We start from the raw sequence: 19,348 nt of genomic DNA, 5'->3' as shown, positions 1-19,348 counted from the left end.
TGTCAAAACGGACATTTCTGCCAAAACTGCCTAATTAAAAAACATTATTAGCTAAGATTAATGTTCAGCTTCTCAGAGAATAGCAGAAAGCAAATGCCTTGCATGTAATACAGAAAAAATCTTACTGTCATGGGAGTATCAGCATTTACACAGCTGTTACTAGACAGTAAAAATGCCTGCTATTTGTAACTACCCTAGATTTGTCAGGCCTTCAAGAAGCAAAAGGCTTTTTGCAGTCAACAGCCAGGCCGTGCATCTAGTCATACTGCACCACTGAACTGGTCCTCACCTTGAAAGCAGCCTCAACGTGCAGCACGACTGGCTCTGGAGAGTGTTCAATTTTACACAGCAGGTTATGGCTGACATGCCCAGGTTTGCCTCCAGTAATTGTCAGTTCAAATTCACAGCATTCATTCATATCTAGAGAAGAAAAATTAACAAACAAATAAAATCACCCTCTTGAACTGAAATAACCCACTGTAAGCCTAGTACTGAAGCTCCTGGAACCAACTTAAGTCTCCTGCTGGCTCCAGTAGGCTGGGGATCAGGCCCTGCTTGCATTATGATGCTCTAAGACTTTTCTCTTCCATGAATACCATTTTAAATATTTCTATCATTAATTGATACCTGCAAGTCACAGCAACTTTACCTATGACACCTGTGTGAGGTTCAACTTCCACAATGTCACAGGCTGTGATTTTCTCCCATGTGTACTTGATCAACGATTTGCTGTTATTCCACATCTAGAACAATCAAAAACAACAAGATAATTAATGTACTTTAAGATTTCATAATAACAAGTCAATTTGCTGACAGCAGTGATGCACTGCAAACTAGGTATTGCAAGCCTCACATCACATCCTTATCTTTACAAACTTTAGCAATGTCCTGATCACCAATAAATGTTAAAACCTACTGATGTTGCTTGAATCTAGCTCCAACATACAGTACCTTCACCTGAATCTTGAAATAAACTGAGCAAACTAAAAGTGGAAAGACACAGAACTTCATCTAACCGCTGACTTGAACAGTACTGACCCAGTACCATGCACTAACTACTGTTATTTTCATCGTGTACTGTAACCTCCCTTTGCTTTCCTCCTCTGTCATGTAAAATGAGCACAAGATGCAGAATTCATCTGACTGGATTTCGGATGTCTTCAAAATAGCTGAGAGCTCTGTATCTGATCTCATCTCCTAGGATTCCCTTTACAGTCAATAAAGCCAATATGATAGTGCTGAGAGCAATTCCTCCCATATGTTTTAGCCTATAGGATGTTATGAATCACCATCTGGATGCTGTCGTATAGACTCCAAGGCCTATAAGAAAACCTTAGAGCAGGTAGCTCAAATGGGGAGATCTATGCCAAAGGACTGTATTTGATGAACTTGGTGGCTACTTGCACATTGGTGTTTGGTGTTTTCTGAAGCTTGAAGAAAATCCATTAAATTTTATGAAATATAACATGGAAATATTTGAAGCCTGTTAAGTTTTTCAAAACTGTAACAGAACTTCAAAGCTTAAACTTTAAATCCTTCTTTTGAGGACAGCCTTTTTTGCCAAAGGATCTGTTTGTGAGGGAGATGTAAGCTCCTAAAACCTCTGGCCTGCTCTTCAGATCTATTCAGACCATACTCTAATTACCTATATCATGTTTAACTATACTGGATTGCTGGAAAGTATGAAATGGCTGCCTTAAGCTGAAAAAGAACTTGTGGGGAGAGTGAGCAGAGAACTAAATGCCAGTTAGTACGCTCTAAGAAAAAATGTGAAGACCATTAACAGGGAAACCTCCTCCTGCCTGGCCATAGCTAACAGATTTATTTATATTTACGTGAGACTAAGATCAAAAGGATCAAAAGGATCTCGATCTATAGAGAAAAGGATGTGGAATGAGTGGACAGTTGCAGCAGGAACCTGTCCCATAACAGTCAAACAGAAATTACCAGGACATGCAGGAATAGAATAAGGTCTAGAAAGCTACAGTCTAAGTGACTTCAGCTTTTCTGTGCTTGCAGTAGTCCTTCAAACAAAGAGTGCCTCTGTTACAAAGTCATTTAATCATCCATTGGCTATTCCTTCTAGCTGAAAAAATCTTGCACTACAGGAGTGACAGATTGATAAGCAACAGGTTTGTGACCCAGAAAAACATTTGGAAGCGTAACGCTCTGTGATATCAAACCTGAGAGATGAAAAAAGAACAAAGCCTGCTGCCTGGAGTGCAGGGCAAAGGAGGCCTGCTAGGGGATTTCAGTACAGTAGTCATGGCCTCCTTTAAAAATATTTAAGAAAAACTAAAATAACACGGACCATCTGATAGCTTCTAAAACCCATGACATCCAGTGACACAAAGCACATGATAACAATGAAGTAAAAAGCAAACAAACCTTAAATGTCTTTCTGACATTTACACTAATAAAGCTTTCTCCAGGGATGATAATGGCGTATGGCTCCAGAAGAAGCTGAAATGGTTCTGTTGATCCTTTAACTTCTATTTCCAGTGCTATTACATCCTCTGCCTTGTATTGTGGGATGTTTTGAAGCATTCCCTCTTTCACTAAACTACAGGAAGAAATGTAGTAGAATTATTAAACATTTTAAACTTTTGCTTAAACTGGATGCCATCTTTTATTGCCAGATAAAAAGTAAGAAACGTCAAAAGTTTCTCCACTACAGACTGCTGGAGTGCAGTTAAAAACTGGAAAAATCCCATTGGTCTTTTAACATGCTCTGGTTGTCCCAGCACATTCATGGAATAAGTATCTAAGTTGTCACTGTTTGTCACAGCAGTCTATAACAGAAAGAACTGCTGGAAATCTCAGCAGAAAGCATGGGAAAAGAACAGACAAAATGTCAGAATTATCTTTTTCCAAGAGAGGTGCAGCCCCAGCTGTGGCTAAGGCCATAAGACATGATGGAATCTCACAAAGACATTTTATACCACTGTTTAGTTGTGCACATAAAATCCTTTATTAGTTTAGTTGTGCACATTAAATCCTTTATAACTCTCGGTCCATCATAACCAGAAAGATAAAAATTCTGTTAACTTAATGAAACACCATAGCTAAACACCATGGCTACACATGTTACGTGGAAATCTCATTTCTCAGCTTACCTAGGTGATTCTGGGATGTCCCTCAGAACCATCTGAATCACACTGTGATATGTCTTCAGCTGTACAGATAAGGAAAGGCTTTTATTGTCAAGTAGGCAGTTACATTGAGAATTCAAAAATAGAGATGAAAACGTAGTTTACATTTAAATTATGAACAATCATCACCAAAGTACTAAACTCTGAAAAAACATATTCAAAATAGAGTTACTAAAAGAAAACATATTGGACTGCAAAACATTAAGCCAGATTCTGATCTCATGGCTTATGGTTCCAAGAAAAATACTCATTTTTGACATGCCTGTTATTATTTCCCTTGTATATTGCATACTACAGCAAGCATCTGCAAATACTCTGCAAATTAAGATTAGTATGGCTGTACTAACTTAAGGTTTTTTTAGCCACTCCAGGGTATTTAACTGACCATCAATCTAATTTTGAATAGAAAGCACTGTTTTGCCATGATGGGGAAGGAGGATGCCTTCTATATACTAATGGCAAAAAAAACAAAAACAAAACCACAACAAAACAGCAAATAAAACACCCACAGAAGCAGGCCTTAAATCAGAAGGGCTTTGCAAAGGATTCATTTGTTTACAAAGAGACATTTATTTAAGTGTGTATGTTAACATATTTTTGTTAACAAATTAAAACCTTTAAAACATCATTAATATATTTTTATATTAAAGTATTTTTTAAGTTAATTTCTCTTCCATATTTACTTGAGGCATTCCTATGTCTGTCAATCAACACGCCATGGGACATTTTCACTCTTGGGTTTACTCTGGATCAAGTTTCTTTAAATACAGTGAGCTCATACTCCCTATTTACATGGATGGGAGAGCAGAAACTAAGACAACAGTCAGCCATCCACTGGTACAGCTGCACTCAAACATCACTGCACCCCCCTCTTTACAACAGCTGCATGTCATCATTCCTCTGCCAAAATCTACTACTACCCCTCTTATTTACTGCAGAGCTGTTCATAGGTCTCTTTTCAGCCCAAACAAGCTACAGTTGGAAACGGTTTAAAAAATCAGTTTGCTAACCAAGACTGTTGAGCTATAATGTGGGTATGGGATAGATTCCCCCAAAGGAGCTCAGTTAGCAGATTCTGATGGTCAGGGCATTGTGAAGGGGCTGGTAGCGCAGTAAGGATGGCAACTTTATCAGCCAGCACAGCTGCAGCTAAGAGGACGTGTCCACAGTTTCAGTATAAAGTTAATGGTGTCCAATCAGTACCAGAAATGCCATGAGATCAGAAGCTGCCTCATATTTTGCAGTCAAAACATGTTTTCTTTCAGTAACTTTCTATATTTTGAATACTGTTTATTAGAGCATACTACCAGCCAATTACATTTAATTCAGAAAGCTGCGCAGCATGGCTTTTATGACTTGCATAAAAATACGCAGCTGGAGTTTGTAGATAGGAAGGAATCACAAGCCATACCTCCTGTGGAGCATAAGTGAGAGTAAACTCATGATCAGCATGGGGAAGTAAAACTCCCTGCTCAGGATTCAGGGAGAAGGCTGACTCCGTGTCTCTTTTGTATTCAATCTTTGTGAAGTCTGCAGCTTCTTCTGGCACTGATGGCTGCAGATTAGGCTTTATTATCTGCCAGTAGAAAGGAAGTTCTACATGGCTGCAAAGTGATCAATAAACAAAAAGAAATTATGATTAAAAAATTAGACATTTTTAAGCAAGATATTGGGAGAAATTTTTCAGCTCTCTTTTCCATGCAGCAAATTCCTCTCCTTACAGATTATAGGGGGTTAGGCTTATCAGCGCTCGTGAGCTACAGAGCTGATGAGACAGCATAGAAAGAGTCAGAGTATGTAAATTCTACAAAGAATATGCAAATACATTGAAATAAGCTATATATATACATATATGCACAAGAGATGTTAACACTTTCTTGCCTTATTTAACTTGTTAAGAAACTCTAAAATTCTTCTTTCAAGAATTTGAGATCAACAGGACCATTCCTGCTGATACCAGTGTTTGCATTGGATTGCTGCTAATAATCTATGTAATGTTCTGAATTTAATCCAAATGCAAGCTCTGGTCTTTAACAAATCAACAAACAGTGGCTCCAGCTAGGATGATAGCAGTGGCTCTGCAATACTATTTGTAATCCAGAAAATGTTGCTAAACTGGGTTGCTTCAGCAGAAGTATTCCATGGAATCTGTTCATGGGTTTTAAAACTTTGTTCATTTTGACCTCAAAAACTTTGTCTTAGAAAATGGAGAAAGGACACTGGAGTTTCAAAGTGAAATTAATGACATAAACCTGAACAAGGACAATGTCTTGTATCACTTTCCCTAGCTTTATAAAGTTTTCTCTTGACTGTTTCCATGAAGTTCAGTCTCAGCCTGCCCAGTTCTGCTTCACCCTAATGCTGACACCAGAAGCGCGTGGACTGCTGTCACGATGATAGCGCAGTTCACTGACTCACACTTTCCTACACCCAAACAACATTCTGTTGTGGCATTGTGCATCTATGGTTTCCAGGCCAGACAGATAACAAACTTCCAGAAATTCACTGTAGCAATTTACTTGCATGTATCTAGATACAGCACTGATCTCCTCACTGTTTTGGGGGTCTGCAGCTTGTAACTACTGCAACTGTGCAAATTAGTATAATTCTATTATTGTCTAAGTGAGTTTGATCAAAATCAGGATTCCACCATGTTCAGTACAAGGTAATTATGGGGCATGTTCCTTGACTTCAAATAGAGTTTATATTTTAATCTTTTATGGAACAATAGTGGGAATCATGTGAAAGTTTAAAGCTGAGCTAGTAACACTGAGCTCCCTTTTAATCAGGGGAGATCCAGTATAGCCCAGGACGCATTATGTCCTATTCTGTAGGAGATGCCGACAGTCAGGTCAGAATTGTACCCTAAAAACCATCTATTTCCCTTCATTATTAAAGGAAAGGTGTATAAGGCACTTAGCTCAGCTGTACAAATACACCTTGTAGACATGTAAAGTTAGATGAGGTAAACCCCAGCTAGCTGACCCTGTTAAACACTTTCTACAACCATCCTGTTCTTCCAGGCATAATCCTTGAACCCTAATTACTAAACAACAGAGCAAAAAGAAGCATAAAGCTTCTCCACAAAGCTTAACAAGAGCATGAAGATTTTGCCAGTCTGATAGAACACAGTGTTACAATTAAGGTCCCTAGCAGCGTGTTTAGACTTCAGAGCATTACTCTATTAATAGTAGCTACGTACGTAGAGTTTCTTATAACCAAATTCTTCTCCTCAGTGGTGTGTGGGTTTTGGGGGTCAAATCGTATGAGGTGCTGTGCTGTGACATCAGTAACTTCACCAGGTGCAGGGCTGCTTTCTCCACCCGTAACATGCAAAAGCTCCAGAGCTATCAGCTGGCCAACCCCTTGAAGAAATAAATAGGTATTACTGTTTTCCACCTTGTTATTAACTTAGTTCATATTGCTCTTCAACACCAAGGACCAGCAATGGCCATTACTGATTATATCTGGTGTTTCCTCAGGTTTCAGAGCTCCACTGTGTTAACTGTACAGCATTTTGTTGATGTTCTTTGATTACCAACATACATCAGTAGAGATCCTTTCTTTAAGAATTTAACAAATTTGGCTTTCAGGGCCACAACTTCAGCCCACCTACATTAGCATTGTTTCATTGAAGCCAGCAGAATGTTTGCAATGGTTGATGCTGTGGCTGCCAGACATGTTGAGCATTATAATGAAAATAAAAAATAAGCAGCAAAAGCGCTCTTAAAAATTCCCAAATGAAATACATGTAATAAAGTGATTGTATGAATTTCATGTTAAGCCCAATGTCATAGTACTCACAATACAGGACAAGCACTAACAATTATAATAATTTCAACTTCTTTAATTAGATAACCTGAAGACTGCCTGCCTCTCCTGAATACCCTAATCCAAGATCTATCCCAAATCTGCTTCACACCCAAATGCACCTCAACCACCACTCACATCAACTGACCATCTGTAGTGTTAGAAACATGATCTCTGGAAAGTCTTAGGAACAAACCTGTGACTGTAACATCATTGACCTGGCAATTGTCACAAACAATGGTGTATATCTGCTGTGAGACTTCTGGAGAGGAAGGAAAAAACACTACCTGAAAGAGAGAAGCAAAATAATAACGTTTGTAACTGATTTTTCTCCAGGAAGTCATAAACTTCAATTCATAAGTGTTCACTAAAGGACAGTTCTAATGGTTAATAATTAAATAATGTTACATTTACAAGAATGAAAATTAAGTAATCTTACATTTACAAGGAATGGAGTCATATTCCCTTAACATAGCCCAGAAAGAAACAGGTGCTTTCTGGGTGACTAAACCTACGTGAGTGCACTTGGCTGGTCACCACAAGCTGCCTTTGTAGTCACTGGAGCTGGGGGCAGTTCTCTAGGTTAGTCATACAAATTGCACCCTCAGGATCAGGTCTGTCCTCAGTCACTTCTTGAGCAACACCACTGCTGCCTGTAAAGCTGCAGCAGTATGAGCAGGGTCAGATGCTGCGTGCCTTCCGCGAGCTCCGTTTCAACAAAAATGATTCAGGGCCCAAACTGTGCAACCTTTGGCTTCAGTAATGTGTACCATGGTTCTCCTGCCTGCTATCCATTACTGCCTGCAAACCCAACCTATGCTAAATCCACCTCCTCTTTCTCTCCCACAAATGGGTGACCCTCCTGAAGTAACGCAGCTGGGAAGAGAGAAAGGGAAACTCTTCTCCTTTACCCACACCTGCGTGATCCATTGATTTAGTGGCAGCTAGGAGTTACTGTAGAGAAAAAAAAACAGGTTGGAGGCTGGCTGTGCTCCCAGTATCGTTCTTCCTCTCCCCATCGTGATGCTGTGATAAAACGCAGCCCACATGAGAGAAAGCAGTGACTGTAGCCAGCACTGCACACCTACTGCAGGATCTTTTTCAGTAAACAGCAGAGCAGAAATAAGGATTTGTACCTGCTGCTCTACATTGTTATAATTTCCCAAAATGTCTCTTTCCAATAAAAGTCACAAAGGAAAAGTTTGTTGGACTCGGTGCCCCAGCTGGAATGAAATAAGGACTCTTGTCTTCTCAGATTTCTATTTTTTCTAACAAGATTTTTTGCATGGGGAAAATGTGACTGGTCTCTGCTAGGTAAGTAGAACTTGGAAGCTACAATGAAAGACCCTTCAGTAAGGCTCATAGCTGCAATTCTTCCCAAATCATTCTACAAAAGGACTTGAGCTCTTTTCTTCACAGAAACTCAAATTTGTAGGGTCCAGCCGGGACTTCCTAAACTGACGTTTTGCTAATGTACTTGGTAAAGTACAAATACTTTCTATAGCAGTAGTTACTAACCTCTACTGTTGTACTCTGCCCTGGAGCTAGCTCAAAAACAGCAGGATAGATCCCAAACGGATCTTGCGTCACAAAGCCAGCAGTGGCAACAGCCTAAGATTTAAAAAAATAAAAATAAAATAGAAATTATTATTAAATTAAATCAATCAGCTTATTGGCTTACTGTTTTCATAACACAGGGTTACCTAAAACAGACGGCATACTAAAATATCACTGTTCTACACCTTCCCATAATTGTTTTATCACACCTCAAAAGCATGTGGCTTATTTATACGGCTTAGTTAGAAGAAGTGCTCTGTGCTTTATAATTACCTTGGTGAAAGCTTAAAGAGGGAAGGTGCTGTCTCCAGAGATAAATGATCATGTCAGGTGCCCTAATGCTCACCTTCACAGGAGAAACAGCTATGCCTGAGCACAGGAGCTGTGTCTGTCTCTGTATGTTTATGACTGAATGGGATCTGAAATATTTCAGGAGGAACAACCTAGCATGGAAGCTATTCCAATAGCTTTTCCTCCAACACATAAGAGCAATCTACCAGTCACATTTCATCTTTGTCCCTATCACTTATACCCTGTTCTGTGATGGCAGGCTAAAGAAAGAGCAGTAATGCAGTGGATTTCTAGGGTCTGCAGGTGCAGCAAGGTCAGTATTTGATGGCTTTGCAGGGAAGGGGAGGAAACTAACTCAAGTGTGCTAGAACCGATTTAATCTTTGCTTCTTTTGTGTGTAATAAATTGGCAACTCCTTCCATAGGTAAGCCAGAGCACATGCAGGAGGTACAGACAGTCAGGGAGACTGGACTGAAGGATAAATGTAAATCCCTGAGGGAATGGGTCAGTATGGATGCACCCAGAAAAGTCTCATGAATTCTGTACTAGTTAACCACAATTACTTCAAAAACTCTTCACATCAGGGCATCTATACCATGTCCAGTGATCACTCACCATGAAATTAGGAGGTGGCCAGGCTTTTTTTGGCATTATACAGAACTTCCCAGTGCTAAATCCCTCATTTCTGCACAAAATCGGTGTTACTTTAATTCCCCCAACAAGGCAAGAACCACAGTCTATAACACGAGGCACTGCAATGAGCAACAAAGAAAATCAGCTACAAATCCAGTGAAGGTTAGCAGCTGGCAAAGCCAGTTAGTGCTTAAATAACATTTTTAAGACAACACTGCTGCAAATAAAAATGCTGGGTCCTGTCATCCTAAAAGCCTTGAATTCTTTCAATTTGAATATCAAACTATGTGAGTTGCATATTTCTGCATTCATCTTACAGTTGAATGGTGCTTCCTATTTAAGAACTCCATTGAATGATGACAGTTAAGTAAGACGATTTTTCAAAAAGATGAATTTTAAATGAAAGCAAGTTTGTGCAACAGTAGTCCTGATTGCTACAGCTGAGGCTAAATATTCAAGAGGTGAATTCTGCAGATAGATTATATCAATATATAATGAATGTAGCATGAATCCGTATTAATCAATAGCAGCAAATATTTATAACTAAATAATCATTCCTTAATATTTAAGATTAATATTTACACTTAGTCGTCTAGTAATTGATGAGATACAAACCTAGAAAAGCAGTTCCTGTTCATTCCTCTAATACAGTGAAAATAAAGAGCTCCATGCATCACATGCAAATAATAGAGGAAAAATTTGACGAGATTACACTTTAATAGCTAACAAATCTATTAGGAGTGAAAATGAGATAGGTATCAAAATGTAGAAAATGCACTGCCACATTTCTCCATGTTTGTTTTGTAACATAAAATTGGAGACAGTCAAATTAAAAAAAAATAAAAATCCATTTAACATAAAAGACACTTAAGAACTGGATATTGCTCACATGTTAGCACTGGAGCTGGTCTTTTTGCTTGGATCTGGATCTGAAGAGGTTCAGATACTTGAGTCTCCACTAATATATAATCTTCATAATCTGCTAGATATTCAGGAATAAATTGGACTACATACTGGCATGACATCCCAGGGGCAATCATTCCTCCCTTTCCTGGAAATTTTCCTTGGAAAAAAAAAAATGCAAGTAATTAAAAAATTGAAACCTCACAATGTTGACATAGATTTTTATGATCATAACTCCATCTGGAAAGATGCCTGTAAACTCTCACCATGGTCAAGCTGATAAAAAACCACAAAGGGCCTGCCAGTGCAATCTGTGTATATGCCTATCTTTCACTGAACTCAAAAGATTTTTTTTGTCTGAAATGTGTTTCTCTTAACTACAGAAAACTACAGGAGAGAAACCTGGAGATGTTACCTGGTTTTCCTCTGCTACAAAACATGCCTTACATGTGCACATCTAACTTCTAAATATCCTCAAACCTAATCTTCCTTGCTAGTTTGTTATTTCTTGCCCTCTCCCCATGCTGATTTCAATGGATACGAAGTCTGTTCCTAGCTGAATTCTGAGTAAGACTCAATCTAGGTATTCCACAGATACATATCAGTCTGACATCAAACACGGTAATGTTAGTCTTCTTGAATTCCTCATTACGCCACTGGAATCTGGTTATGAGTTGCATGTGAATGGTTTTAGAGATGTAAAACAACCTTCAGTTTCAACGACCTTCTGTTTCTTTTACTGAAGAAATTGTAATTGTTGTAATTTGCTACCCAGAGCACTATGGATACCAGAACAAAGCAAAAAGTCTCTGAAAAATATTAGTTCAAGCAGATAAATTAGATCTTTTAGGTGTTACTATCTTAAAGGCAGTAAAAGAAAAAAAAAAAACAAAACAAAAAAAAACCACTTACCTGGTCCAATGGAAAATGCTGAAGTAGAAGGAGGAATAAGTCTTACATGGTGACACGTTGAAGTGACGTTCTGTATCTCTACAGTCATCTTCATTTAAGAAGGAAATATAATAGTATATTGTATTTATTACTATTTATCTTAATGTTTGCTATTCCCTAGTACTTTGCTAGTAGGTGCTAATTTAACACGAAGACAGGCCTAAAAATCAAAATCAGGAATACCAAAGTTGCTGAAACTGTTCATTCTTCTCAGTTTGTGTAAAGTCTTAATGAAATACTAGCAAAACCAAGTAGATATTGAAAAAGATTCCCTTTAGTTTGCATTGATTAGAGTGTCAGTGGTATGTGTGAAAGAGTATCTTGAAGGAAACTAAACGGTCATTAAATCAATATAAAAAAGAAACTCAAACTTCTGTTAAATTGTGGAAAGCCAAAAGATTGGGTGAAATCATGGCAGCATGTACTGTTTCCAGTGGCAAAATTGAATCCCTGCAAAGAAATTCTCACCTCATAAACGCGTCCAACTTCATAATCAGAAAATAAAACAATAGGTGGATTGACATGAAACACAGAAACAAATGAGATATCACTGAAAGAAAGGAGGAAAAAAAAAAAAAGGAAAGACATTTTCTTACTGCCTGGTTCTTTACATACTGACAAAATAACAAATTTCAAAGCGTATCCTTTAGCAAAAATCAAAATGTCATACAGACATACTCAATTTCCTAAGAGGCCATACAGATATTTAGCTCAAAATACCTATGTGTAAATCCATAGTAGTTCTATAGTGGAGCTCTTTGTGAGCTCTAGTTCAGAAGCAAAGAATTACATACACTGCTTACCCTTTATTAGCTTCTGCTATGATTTTTTCCATCTTTTCTTGAGAAATGACAAGAGATTTGCCTCCATGAAGAGTATTTGGTGGGAAAAAGCGGGGGTTCTTCAGATAGTTCTGTCTTCTCTCAAGTTTGGCAAGATAAGCACATTCTCTTTCTCCCTCTGCTTTGCACTTACTGCCTTTCCAGGCCGCCTCCTGTGAGGCATTAGATTTCTTTGAAAAACAGAGACCACGGTGCAAAATTAAACACTGCAGCTTTGAGGATGATGAAAAAGCTATCTGTACATGACTAACTGAAGCTAAACAGCATTGAAAATTCATATGAAAATATTGCATTTCTCTTTTCTTAACAGACCAAAGAAAAACACTGCAGCCAAATTAGTAATACAGTCAGATTCACCCTTTGTTTTAGGATTAACAACAGGCCCCGCAGTTCTGACAGACTAAAACCAGCAAATCTGTAAAATTTACCTTACTTGCCTTTTTGGTCTGGTGGCTAGAATCTGGCGTTGAAAGTAGAGTTAATGTGGATAAAGACACATTTGACAGGCTACCAGATATTTTCTGGAGGTGTGCAATTTGCGTAGTCATCTGGTCCTGCAAGTCTGAAGAAATTTGCTGTTTAAAACTAAATGTCTCCTTCATGTAACCAGGTTCTGTTTTCCCTGTAATTCAAAGAAAAATGTAATTCTGTAACAGAAAAACATGAGCTAAAAGCATTTATTCTAAGCATAAGAACTTGTTTTAGTCTCATCAAAGGTAAAAATCACACTTTACATCCTCTAGAATTTCATTTATAGTTTATTTTGCAAAAATGAAGAAAAGTAATAGCAAAACTTTTGTAAGTATTAGTCAAACAAGCTATATAGAAAATTATATTACTGCCAGAAAGCTGTATTAATCCTACAAGTGGGATTTAGAATGTCCTGTCTGATTTACAAAAAGATCTATATGATGGACCTATGATAGCCAGAAAATTTACATAAACAAGATGTGCAATCCAGCCCCATGCTTTTACACTTGGACAATGAAATTACCACCTTAGAGGAAACTCCAAGATTCTAGATTTATGGCTTTCTTTTGAATTCTATCGATAAACAATCTAAATCATGGACTTTGTGACTAAATGTGACTGTTCTAAAAAGTCTAATTATTTTCTGCTGTAAAAGTTACCTTTTGGTGCTCTAGTAACAGGTAATTTATCAGTGATGTAATCATCAGGGCAGGTTAAATGATTTTTTCTAAGAAGTTCATTATCCACAATCCACCTAAAAGAGGATGCCACTACAACAGTAAAACAGAAAATCAAAGATAAGTGCAAAAGCTTAAGATACAATGATCTTGATCAACTCAAAGTTATGTTCTCTTTTTAACCCATCACTGTCAGGTAATATTTTTGGATAGATAAACTGTCTGGTATTTTAATCCCAGGACATGGGCATCTATCTCCACAATTTTAAATTCAGTTCAAACTCAGCTATGCAGTCATCAGAGAAACATCTGATCTTTGTTAGTTGCTGCTACATAGCAAAGTGCATATGTTTGTTATAAAGCTAGGTGGGAAAGCAATTAATAGCAAGTCTAATACCTTGAAAATGACTTGGTTGTTTTGTTTCTTTCAATGTTAAGCAGATGTTACCATTCTTGAAGGTCTGCACAAAATCTATTAAAGTTGCTCTGTTGATGTAAAGCCAAACTAAAAGTTCACTGAATCTAGTGTCAGACCTACCAGCGATTCAGACCAACATTATGTTAGCGTCCCAGTACTATAGGCATGTACTGGGGAGAGACCCAGTACAGGGTTTCCTGAATTCTCACCTGGTGGTAATCCCATTTTGTGGAATTCTTCCCCAGCATCTACCTTCAGCACATTCAGGGCCCTTTCTTCTTCAGCTCTTGCTCGAGCCTGGGCTTGAATGATGTTCTCTTCTACTCTATCAGCTTCTGTCAGTCGGCAATTATACTCTGCTACAAGCTGTTACAGGCAAGGATGAAATGACTGTAGTTTAAGCTGTCACAAATTATTAAAGACTGCCTTACAGATAAATATTTGCCTATGAGAGGTAAATGGCTTAATAAAATATCATTAATTTACATCAATAAATTGGCTTGCTAAAACACCTTCGTTTCCATCATTTAACTTGTGCTGGGTGAGAAGCACTATCCAGCTACCCATATATACACAAAAATGTGTGAAAGATAATGACACCCTCTCAGGAGGAGAGAAATGTCTCTTTTACCTTCTGAGGAACACTAGCTACTGCAACACATTTTGCCTTAAAAGTGTAGGATTAAGTTTAAAGTGAATGTTCCCTCCTAGTTATTAGGAAGGTCCCCAAACACATGCCAGCAGTGACAATTTACTTCTCCCTAGGTATTTTGGATCACTGTTCGGTGTGGTAAATGCTTCATATGCACACCTCAGAAAGAAAGAACCAGCCTCAAAAAAGTTTTTAAAGAAAGAATAACAGTGGAGGCACAAGGACATACAAGATGAACGCCAAGTAAAACTGAGAAGCATTGGTTTCACAACACCAGTAGCCTATCATGTCACAAGGTTTAACCATGTCTTTTTTTGTTTGTTTGTTTGTTTTTAATAGAAAGGGCAGGATGCATTCAGCTAAAATTAGATGCTTTCTCCTGCCTGCTCATTCTAGGATCCTTCCACCATCAATGGAATACAGGTACAGTTCCACCCTGTACCAAAGTAGGTACCTAAAATGGATCAGACAGATTGTGCCCCCTAAAAGTTGCCTATTTTTTTATTTTCTGAGGATGTAGAGAGGCTTGGGTGATTAGTTTAGATGTAACATACAAGTAAGAGACATGCACTTTCAGGTGAAACAAATCTCAACCAAGCAGACAGTGTCAGGAAGTAGTATTCATATTTATTACTCAGACTACACTATGTCCACTGATGCATCTATTTGCTTATGCATTCATATTTGCCTTCTTTTATTTTATGGAAGACCTAGAAATTAAGAGGTAGCAATGAAACCCAAACCGAGCTCCAAACTCTGCCTTGGTTTTCACTTGTACCTTCTGTAGCTCCTCTGTGAAAGCCTCATGATAAACATCCTCTCCTCCTCGGGACTTGATCCAGTTTGCCACTATGTCTGACCCTATAACATCTCCAGTGTACAGATCCTTAAAGGTGCTGGCCAACAGGGGGGAGATGTCCTGAGGAAAGGAAATGAGGCGATTAACGCTCAAGGCCTGAGATAGGAACAGAGAATATCATGGGAGGGATACAGGGGTTAAGAGAACAGTGATTAAGTAATGATTAAGTAATTACGCAGTGATTAAGTAATTACGTAGGCCTGCAGAACCTCATGTAGACACACACACACACTTATTCCCTCATGGGCAGTGGAGATTTAGGGATTTCATACTGCACCACCGAGCTCCAGCGCATGCGTGCAACTGACTGGGATTGAAGGAGGGAGGAGGAAAAGTGCTGGAAAACTGCTGGGGAAAGATGGGGGGAATGAAAGAAAAGGTTGTATGCCCTGTGCCCTTACCTGTGAGCGGTTGGGGAAGCTGTGCCCAGCCATGGCGCTGGGGTCCTTCTGGCTGCCCTCAGCCTCTGGCCGCCCGTTGCCCAACAACCTGACGGGGTGCAAGGGCCAGGCCCACCTCATGGGGTGGAGTGGAGGGTGCTGGGGGGAGCCCTGGACCCCAATACCAGGGATTAACCCAGCCCCAGCTCTTCCTCACCCCTCACACAACGCCATTCCTGCCGCCACAGCAGCTCTGTTTGTGTAAATTGTCACGGTAACAGGAGCGGCTGGTTGAGGGCGGCAGCTTGTGTCTCTGTGAGGCACCCATACAGTCCTTCTGCCCTGACAGAATGGGTAGTTTCTGCCCTCTTTTAAAGCAACAGAGTGGTATACATTCATAATAATAATAAAAAAAAATAGAAACAAAACGTTAATTTGAACTTTCTGAGCTTGTCGCATTGCCCCTCCACCATCAGCAGGCCCCGGTACAAATCCCGACTTTTACAGCTGAGGAAATGAGGCAAAGCCTTTCCTTTTCCTAAAGCTTCCCCAGCCTCCTGAAGAGGCAGGCTTTATCCCTGCGGCTGGGCTGTGAGGGGAGAAAAGCTGTGTAGTTCATTATCAACCCGAAAAACTATCAATCTTCCCTCTCAACCTGCTATAGCACCGCGGCTGTGTACACCGGTTGCTAACAACAGCTGCTGGAGTGGGTGATATTTTCCTTAGAAACCACCCTTGCATAGCTTTTTGTGTTTGTCTTGCCTGCTTTCTTTTATTTTTTTTTTCTTCTTTCCCCCTGCTTCTTGCTGAGAGGGAAGGAGCCAGCTGGTGGGTCATGGGGCTTCTCCCTCACTATGCGGTAGCTCCTGCCAAGGGGGTTTGCAAGGGTTGGACATGGAGGGAATGATAGGCGCTATGCTTGTGTGTTACTGCCCTCTGATGGCACTCCACAGGAAATAACCATCGCAAAAAATAATTACAGTTTTCCAGTGTGTGTTCTCCATGAGCAGATAGGCAAGAAACATCGGCTGCAAGCCCCAAAATGGTGTTTGTCGGCATGAGACACATGGGTTTGTGACTACACGGTTAGTGTCACACGCTGTAGTTCATCACTTCAACACAATCTGCGTTTCACCACTGGAATACGACATCAAATTAGACTCTGAGGAATGTCGTGTTTTTAGTTTCCCTGTGAAAACAGAAACTTTCCCAAGGGAAAGCTCAGCAAGTCTGTGATATCCTGTTCCAAAGGTTAAGGAAAGTCAGAAAAATTGTAATCTGACAATGGTAAGACCAGGTACGTGTGTTTTCACATAGGAAAAGTTCACATATTGGTTTCTGGTGGCTGTGAAGGCACATAGGTGTGTGCTTGCCTTTAAAAGTAGGTTGGAGTATCCACATTTTGACATGTTTCCATATCAGAATTCCAAGCTTTCTTGTCATGTGCTATTACAATTAATTGTAACATCTGTTTGCTAGCTGGAATGTTAATAAAATCCAGCATTTCTTAAGGAATTCATTCCTAGCCTTGCAGAAAGCCTCAGAGCAGTGGCAGTAAAGCAGATGTTTTTGTTTAAAATAGTATATACATGTGCATGAAAACTGACCGTGGAAAAAGCTTTCTGTACTTTCATCTTTACTGTCTTTCAGTAAAATTGCCAAGCAGATCATCTCACTTTTCGAAGCTGGATGCTTTTTTCCAGCTGCAGTCCAGAAATCCACCATGGAATCTGGAAGTGAAGGTGAGCTCTGTCTGCCCAGTAGTCAAACACAAGATCAGAAGGGAGTTCCTACAGTCTGGTCCAGAGCTATACATAGTATCTTCCTATATGATACTGGTGCATTTTTTATTAGATCTCTGTTTTTAAGCTGTCATCATTTACTCATATAACATTAAAAAAGACATGCCACTGTTCCTGTTGTAAAGGTCTTTCATTCACATATGTATTTAAATTTCCATATGAATACTTTAAAAATTAAGAACCATTTGCATATATATCATTCTACTTATCACTGTTACAAGATGCTTAACTTCCAAAGGCTGAAGAGAGATTTGTGCTTGTATAAAATATTAAAAGCATAATCAAAAACAAGCTTTAGGCTACATTTATAAATGTGACTTGTCCAAATGTAGACACTTTCACTAACTGCCATGCATGACTTCTACCAGACATTTTATCTAGTGTTTTCCCTCTGTATCACATAGGATTGGATGTAATGCTGATGTTTTGGAAGAGACTCCTGAGGGACCCATTTCATATCATAGAATCACAGAATCCAAGAATGGCTTGGGTTGGAAGGGATGTTAAAGATCATCTAGCTCCAAGCCCCCTGCCATAGGCAGGGGTGCCACCCACTAGACCAGGTTGACCAAGACCCTGTTCAGCGCGACCCTGAACTCCTCCAGGGATGGACCATCCACAGCTTCTCTAGGCATCCCGTGCCACTCTTACAGTGAAGAATTTCTTCTTCATGTCTAATGTAAATCTATCCTCTTAGTTTCAGACCATTCCTCTTTGTCCTATCATTATCTACCCAAGTAAATAGTCCTTCTCCATCTTTTTTATGAGACCCCTTTATGTAGTGAAAGATCTCAATGAGGTCTCCCTGGAGCCTTCTCTTCTCCAGGCTGAACATCCCCAGCTCTCGCAGCCTTTCTACATAGCAGAGGTGCTCCAGCCCTCTGACCATCTTTGTAGCCCTACTCTGGACTCACTCTAACAACTCCACATCCTTCTTGTGCTGGGGGCCCCAAACCTGGACACAGTACTCCAGGTGGGACCTCACAAGAGTAGAGTAGAAGAGGACAATCACCTCCCTCAACTTGCTGGTCACACCTCTTTTGATGCAGCCCAGGATGTATGTAGTTGGCCTTCTGGGCTTCAAGAGAGCACTGCTGGCTCATGTCAAAACTTTTGTCCACCAGAAAACTTCTGGTTTATGTGCTTCTGTGTGCAGCATGGAGCACAATGGCATTTCTTTAGGAGGAAACCAACCTGAAACTGAAGTTCTCCAGGTGTTCACCTCATGTGCTTATCAAATGAGTGCTTAATCTACAGAGCCAGGCTAAAGCTAATCTTAAGTAAAACATCCGCAAATAGATATACATGCAGAGTGGATATCATCTCCTGAGCACCAACTTTTTTGCACCTTGATTCTGCCTCTGTTGCACCATAGCTCTTTCTAAGGTAGACAGCGCCTAAGTCATAGATCTTCGAGGAACCATAAATACTGGATTATTCCACCCTTATAAGTAGTCTTGGTGTCTTGTCAGGATCATATTGCTTTTTTATATTTATTTTGCTCAGACTGCCCAGGTGGTCCCCACACGTTCTTGTTCTATTCCACCAGGACCCTTAAAAGATCAGGTGTTTGGTTGTTTCTAGGATTTTCTGAAAACAAGACAAGTCATACAGGCTTTGGGTGGATTTTTTTAGATATGGGAAAGTACGAGAAATGATATTGCAGCACTACCTTTTGCATGGGAAGAATTGCCCCATTTTGCATACTGTCAAAAAAAAAAAAATCCAATTATTTCTATTCGTTTATTAAGGTCTTGGGTTTGGGGTCTTCCCAGAACAGTTCCTGAAGTACTCTGAGGAATGATTCACTTGGACATTGCTGCCCTCCAGTGGTCTTGTTAAGGTTTCCATGTATCCAAGAAATCCTTTAAAAATACTGTACCTAATCTCTGTTCTGTACTGAGCAGGTAAAAATACTTCTGTCTCAGTCTGGTATATTCGTATTGGGTA

General features: G+C 39.5%; 1 protein-coding gene across 2 annotated transcripts in view; it reads right to left on the bottom strand.

The window, feature by feature from the left end:
* DLEC1 (DLEC1 cilia and flagella associated protein) overlaps positions 1–15,848 on the bottom strand; it is a 37,489-nt gene extending 21,641 nt beyond the window's left edge. The window contains exons 1-18 of one of the 2 annotated variants that reach the window (XR_011093635.1): positions 15,618–15,848; positions 15,136–15,276; positions 13,915–14,071; positions 13,270–13,380; positions 12,568–12,761; positions 12,101–12,309; positions 11,766–11,847; positions 11,259–11,346; positions 10,333–10,506; positions 9,426–9,562; positions 8,481–8,573; positions 7,159–7,249; positions 6,355–6,517; positions 4,564–4,756; positions 3,117–3,175; positions 2,389–2,563; positions 650–743; positions 290–420 (exon numbers count right to left, since the gene is read on the bottom strand). Coding sequence is in view for 1 of the 2 variants with exons in the window: in XM_068673339.1 (XP_068529440.1) it covers positions 290–420; positions 650–743; positions 2,389–2,563; positions 3,117–3,175; positions 4,564–4,756; positions 6,355–6,517; positions 7,159–7,249; positions 8,481–8,573; positions 9,426–9,562; positions 10,333–10,506; positions 11,259–11,346; positions 11,766–11,847; positions 12,101–12,309; positions 12,568–12,761; positions 13,270–13,380; positions 13,915–14,071; positions 15,136–15,276; positions 15,618–15,737 (2,412 nt within the window). In the remaining variant the exon portion in view is untranslated. The remainder of the gene's footprint in view (positions 1–289; positions 421–649; positions 744–2,388; positions 2,564–3,116; positions 3,176–4,563; positions 4,757–6,354; positions 6,518–7,158; positions 7,250–8,480; positions 8,574–9,425; positions 9,563–10,332; positions 10,507–11,258; positions 11,347–11,765; positions 11,848–12,100; positions 12,310–12,567; positions 12,762–13,269; positions 13,381–13,914; positions 14,072–15,135; positions 15,277–15,617) is intronic. The other variant, XM_068673339.1, reaches the window with a different exon arrangement.
* Positions 15,849–19,348: the final 3,500 nt, after the last annotated feature.

This window comes from Anas acuta, chromosome 2 (assembly GCF_963932015.1).
Source record: "Anas acuta chromosome 2, bAnaAcu1.1, whole genome shotgun sequence".
Lineage (NCBI taxonomy): Eukaryota > Metazoa > Chordata > Aves > Anseriformes > Anatidae > Anas > Anas acuta.
Note: the sequence above shows the minus strand (reverse complement) of the source record. Positions and strands in the feature narration are given on the sequence as shown.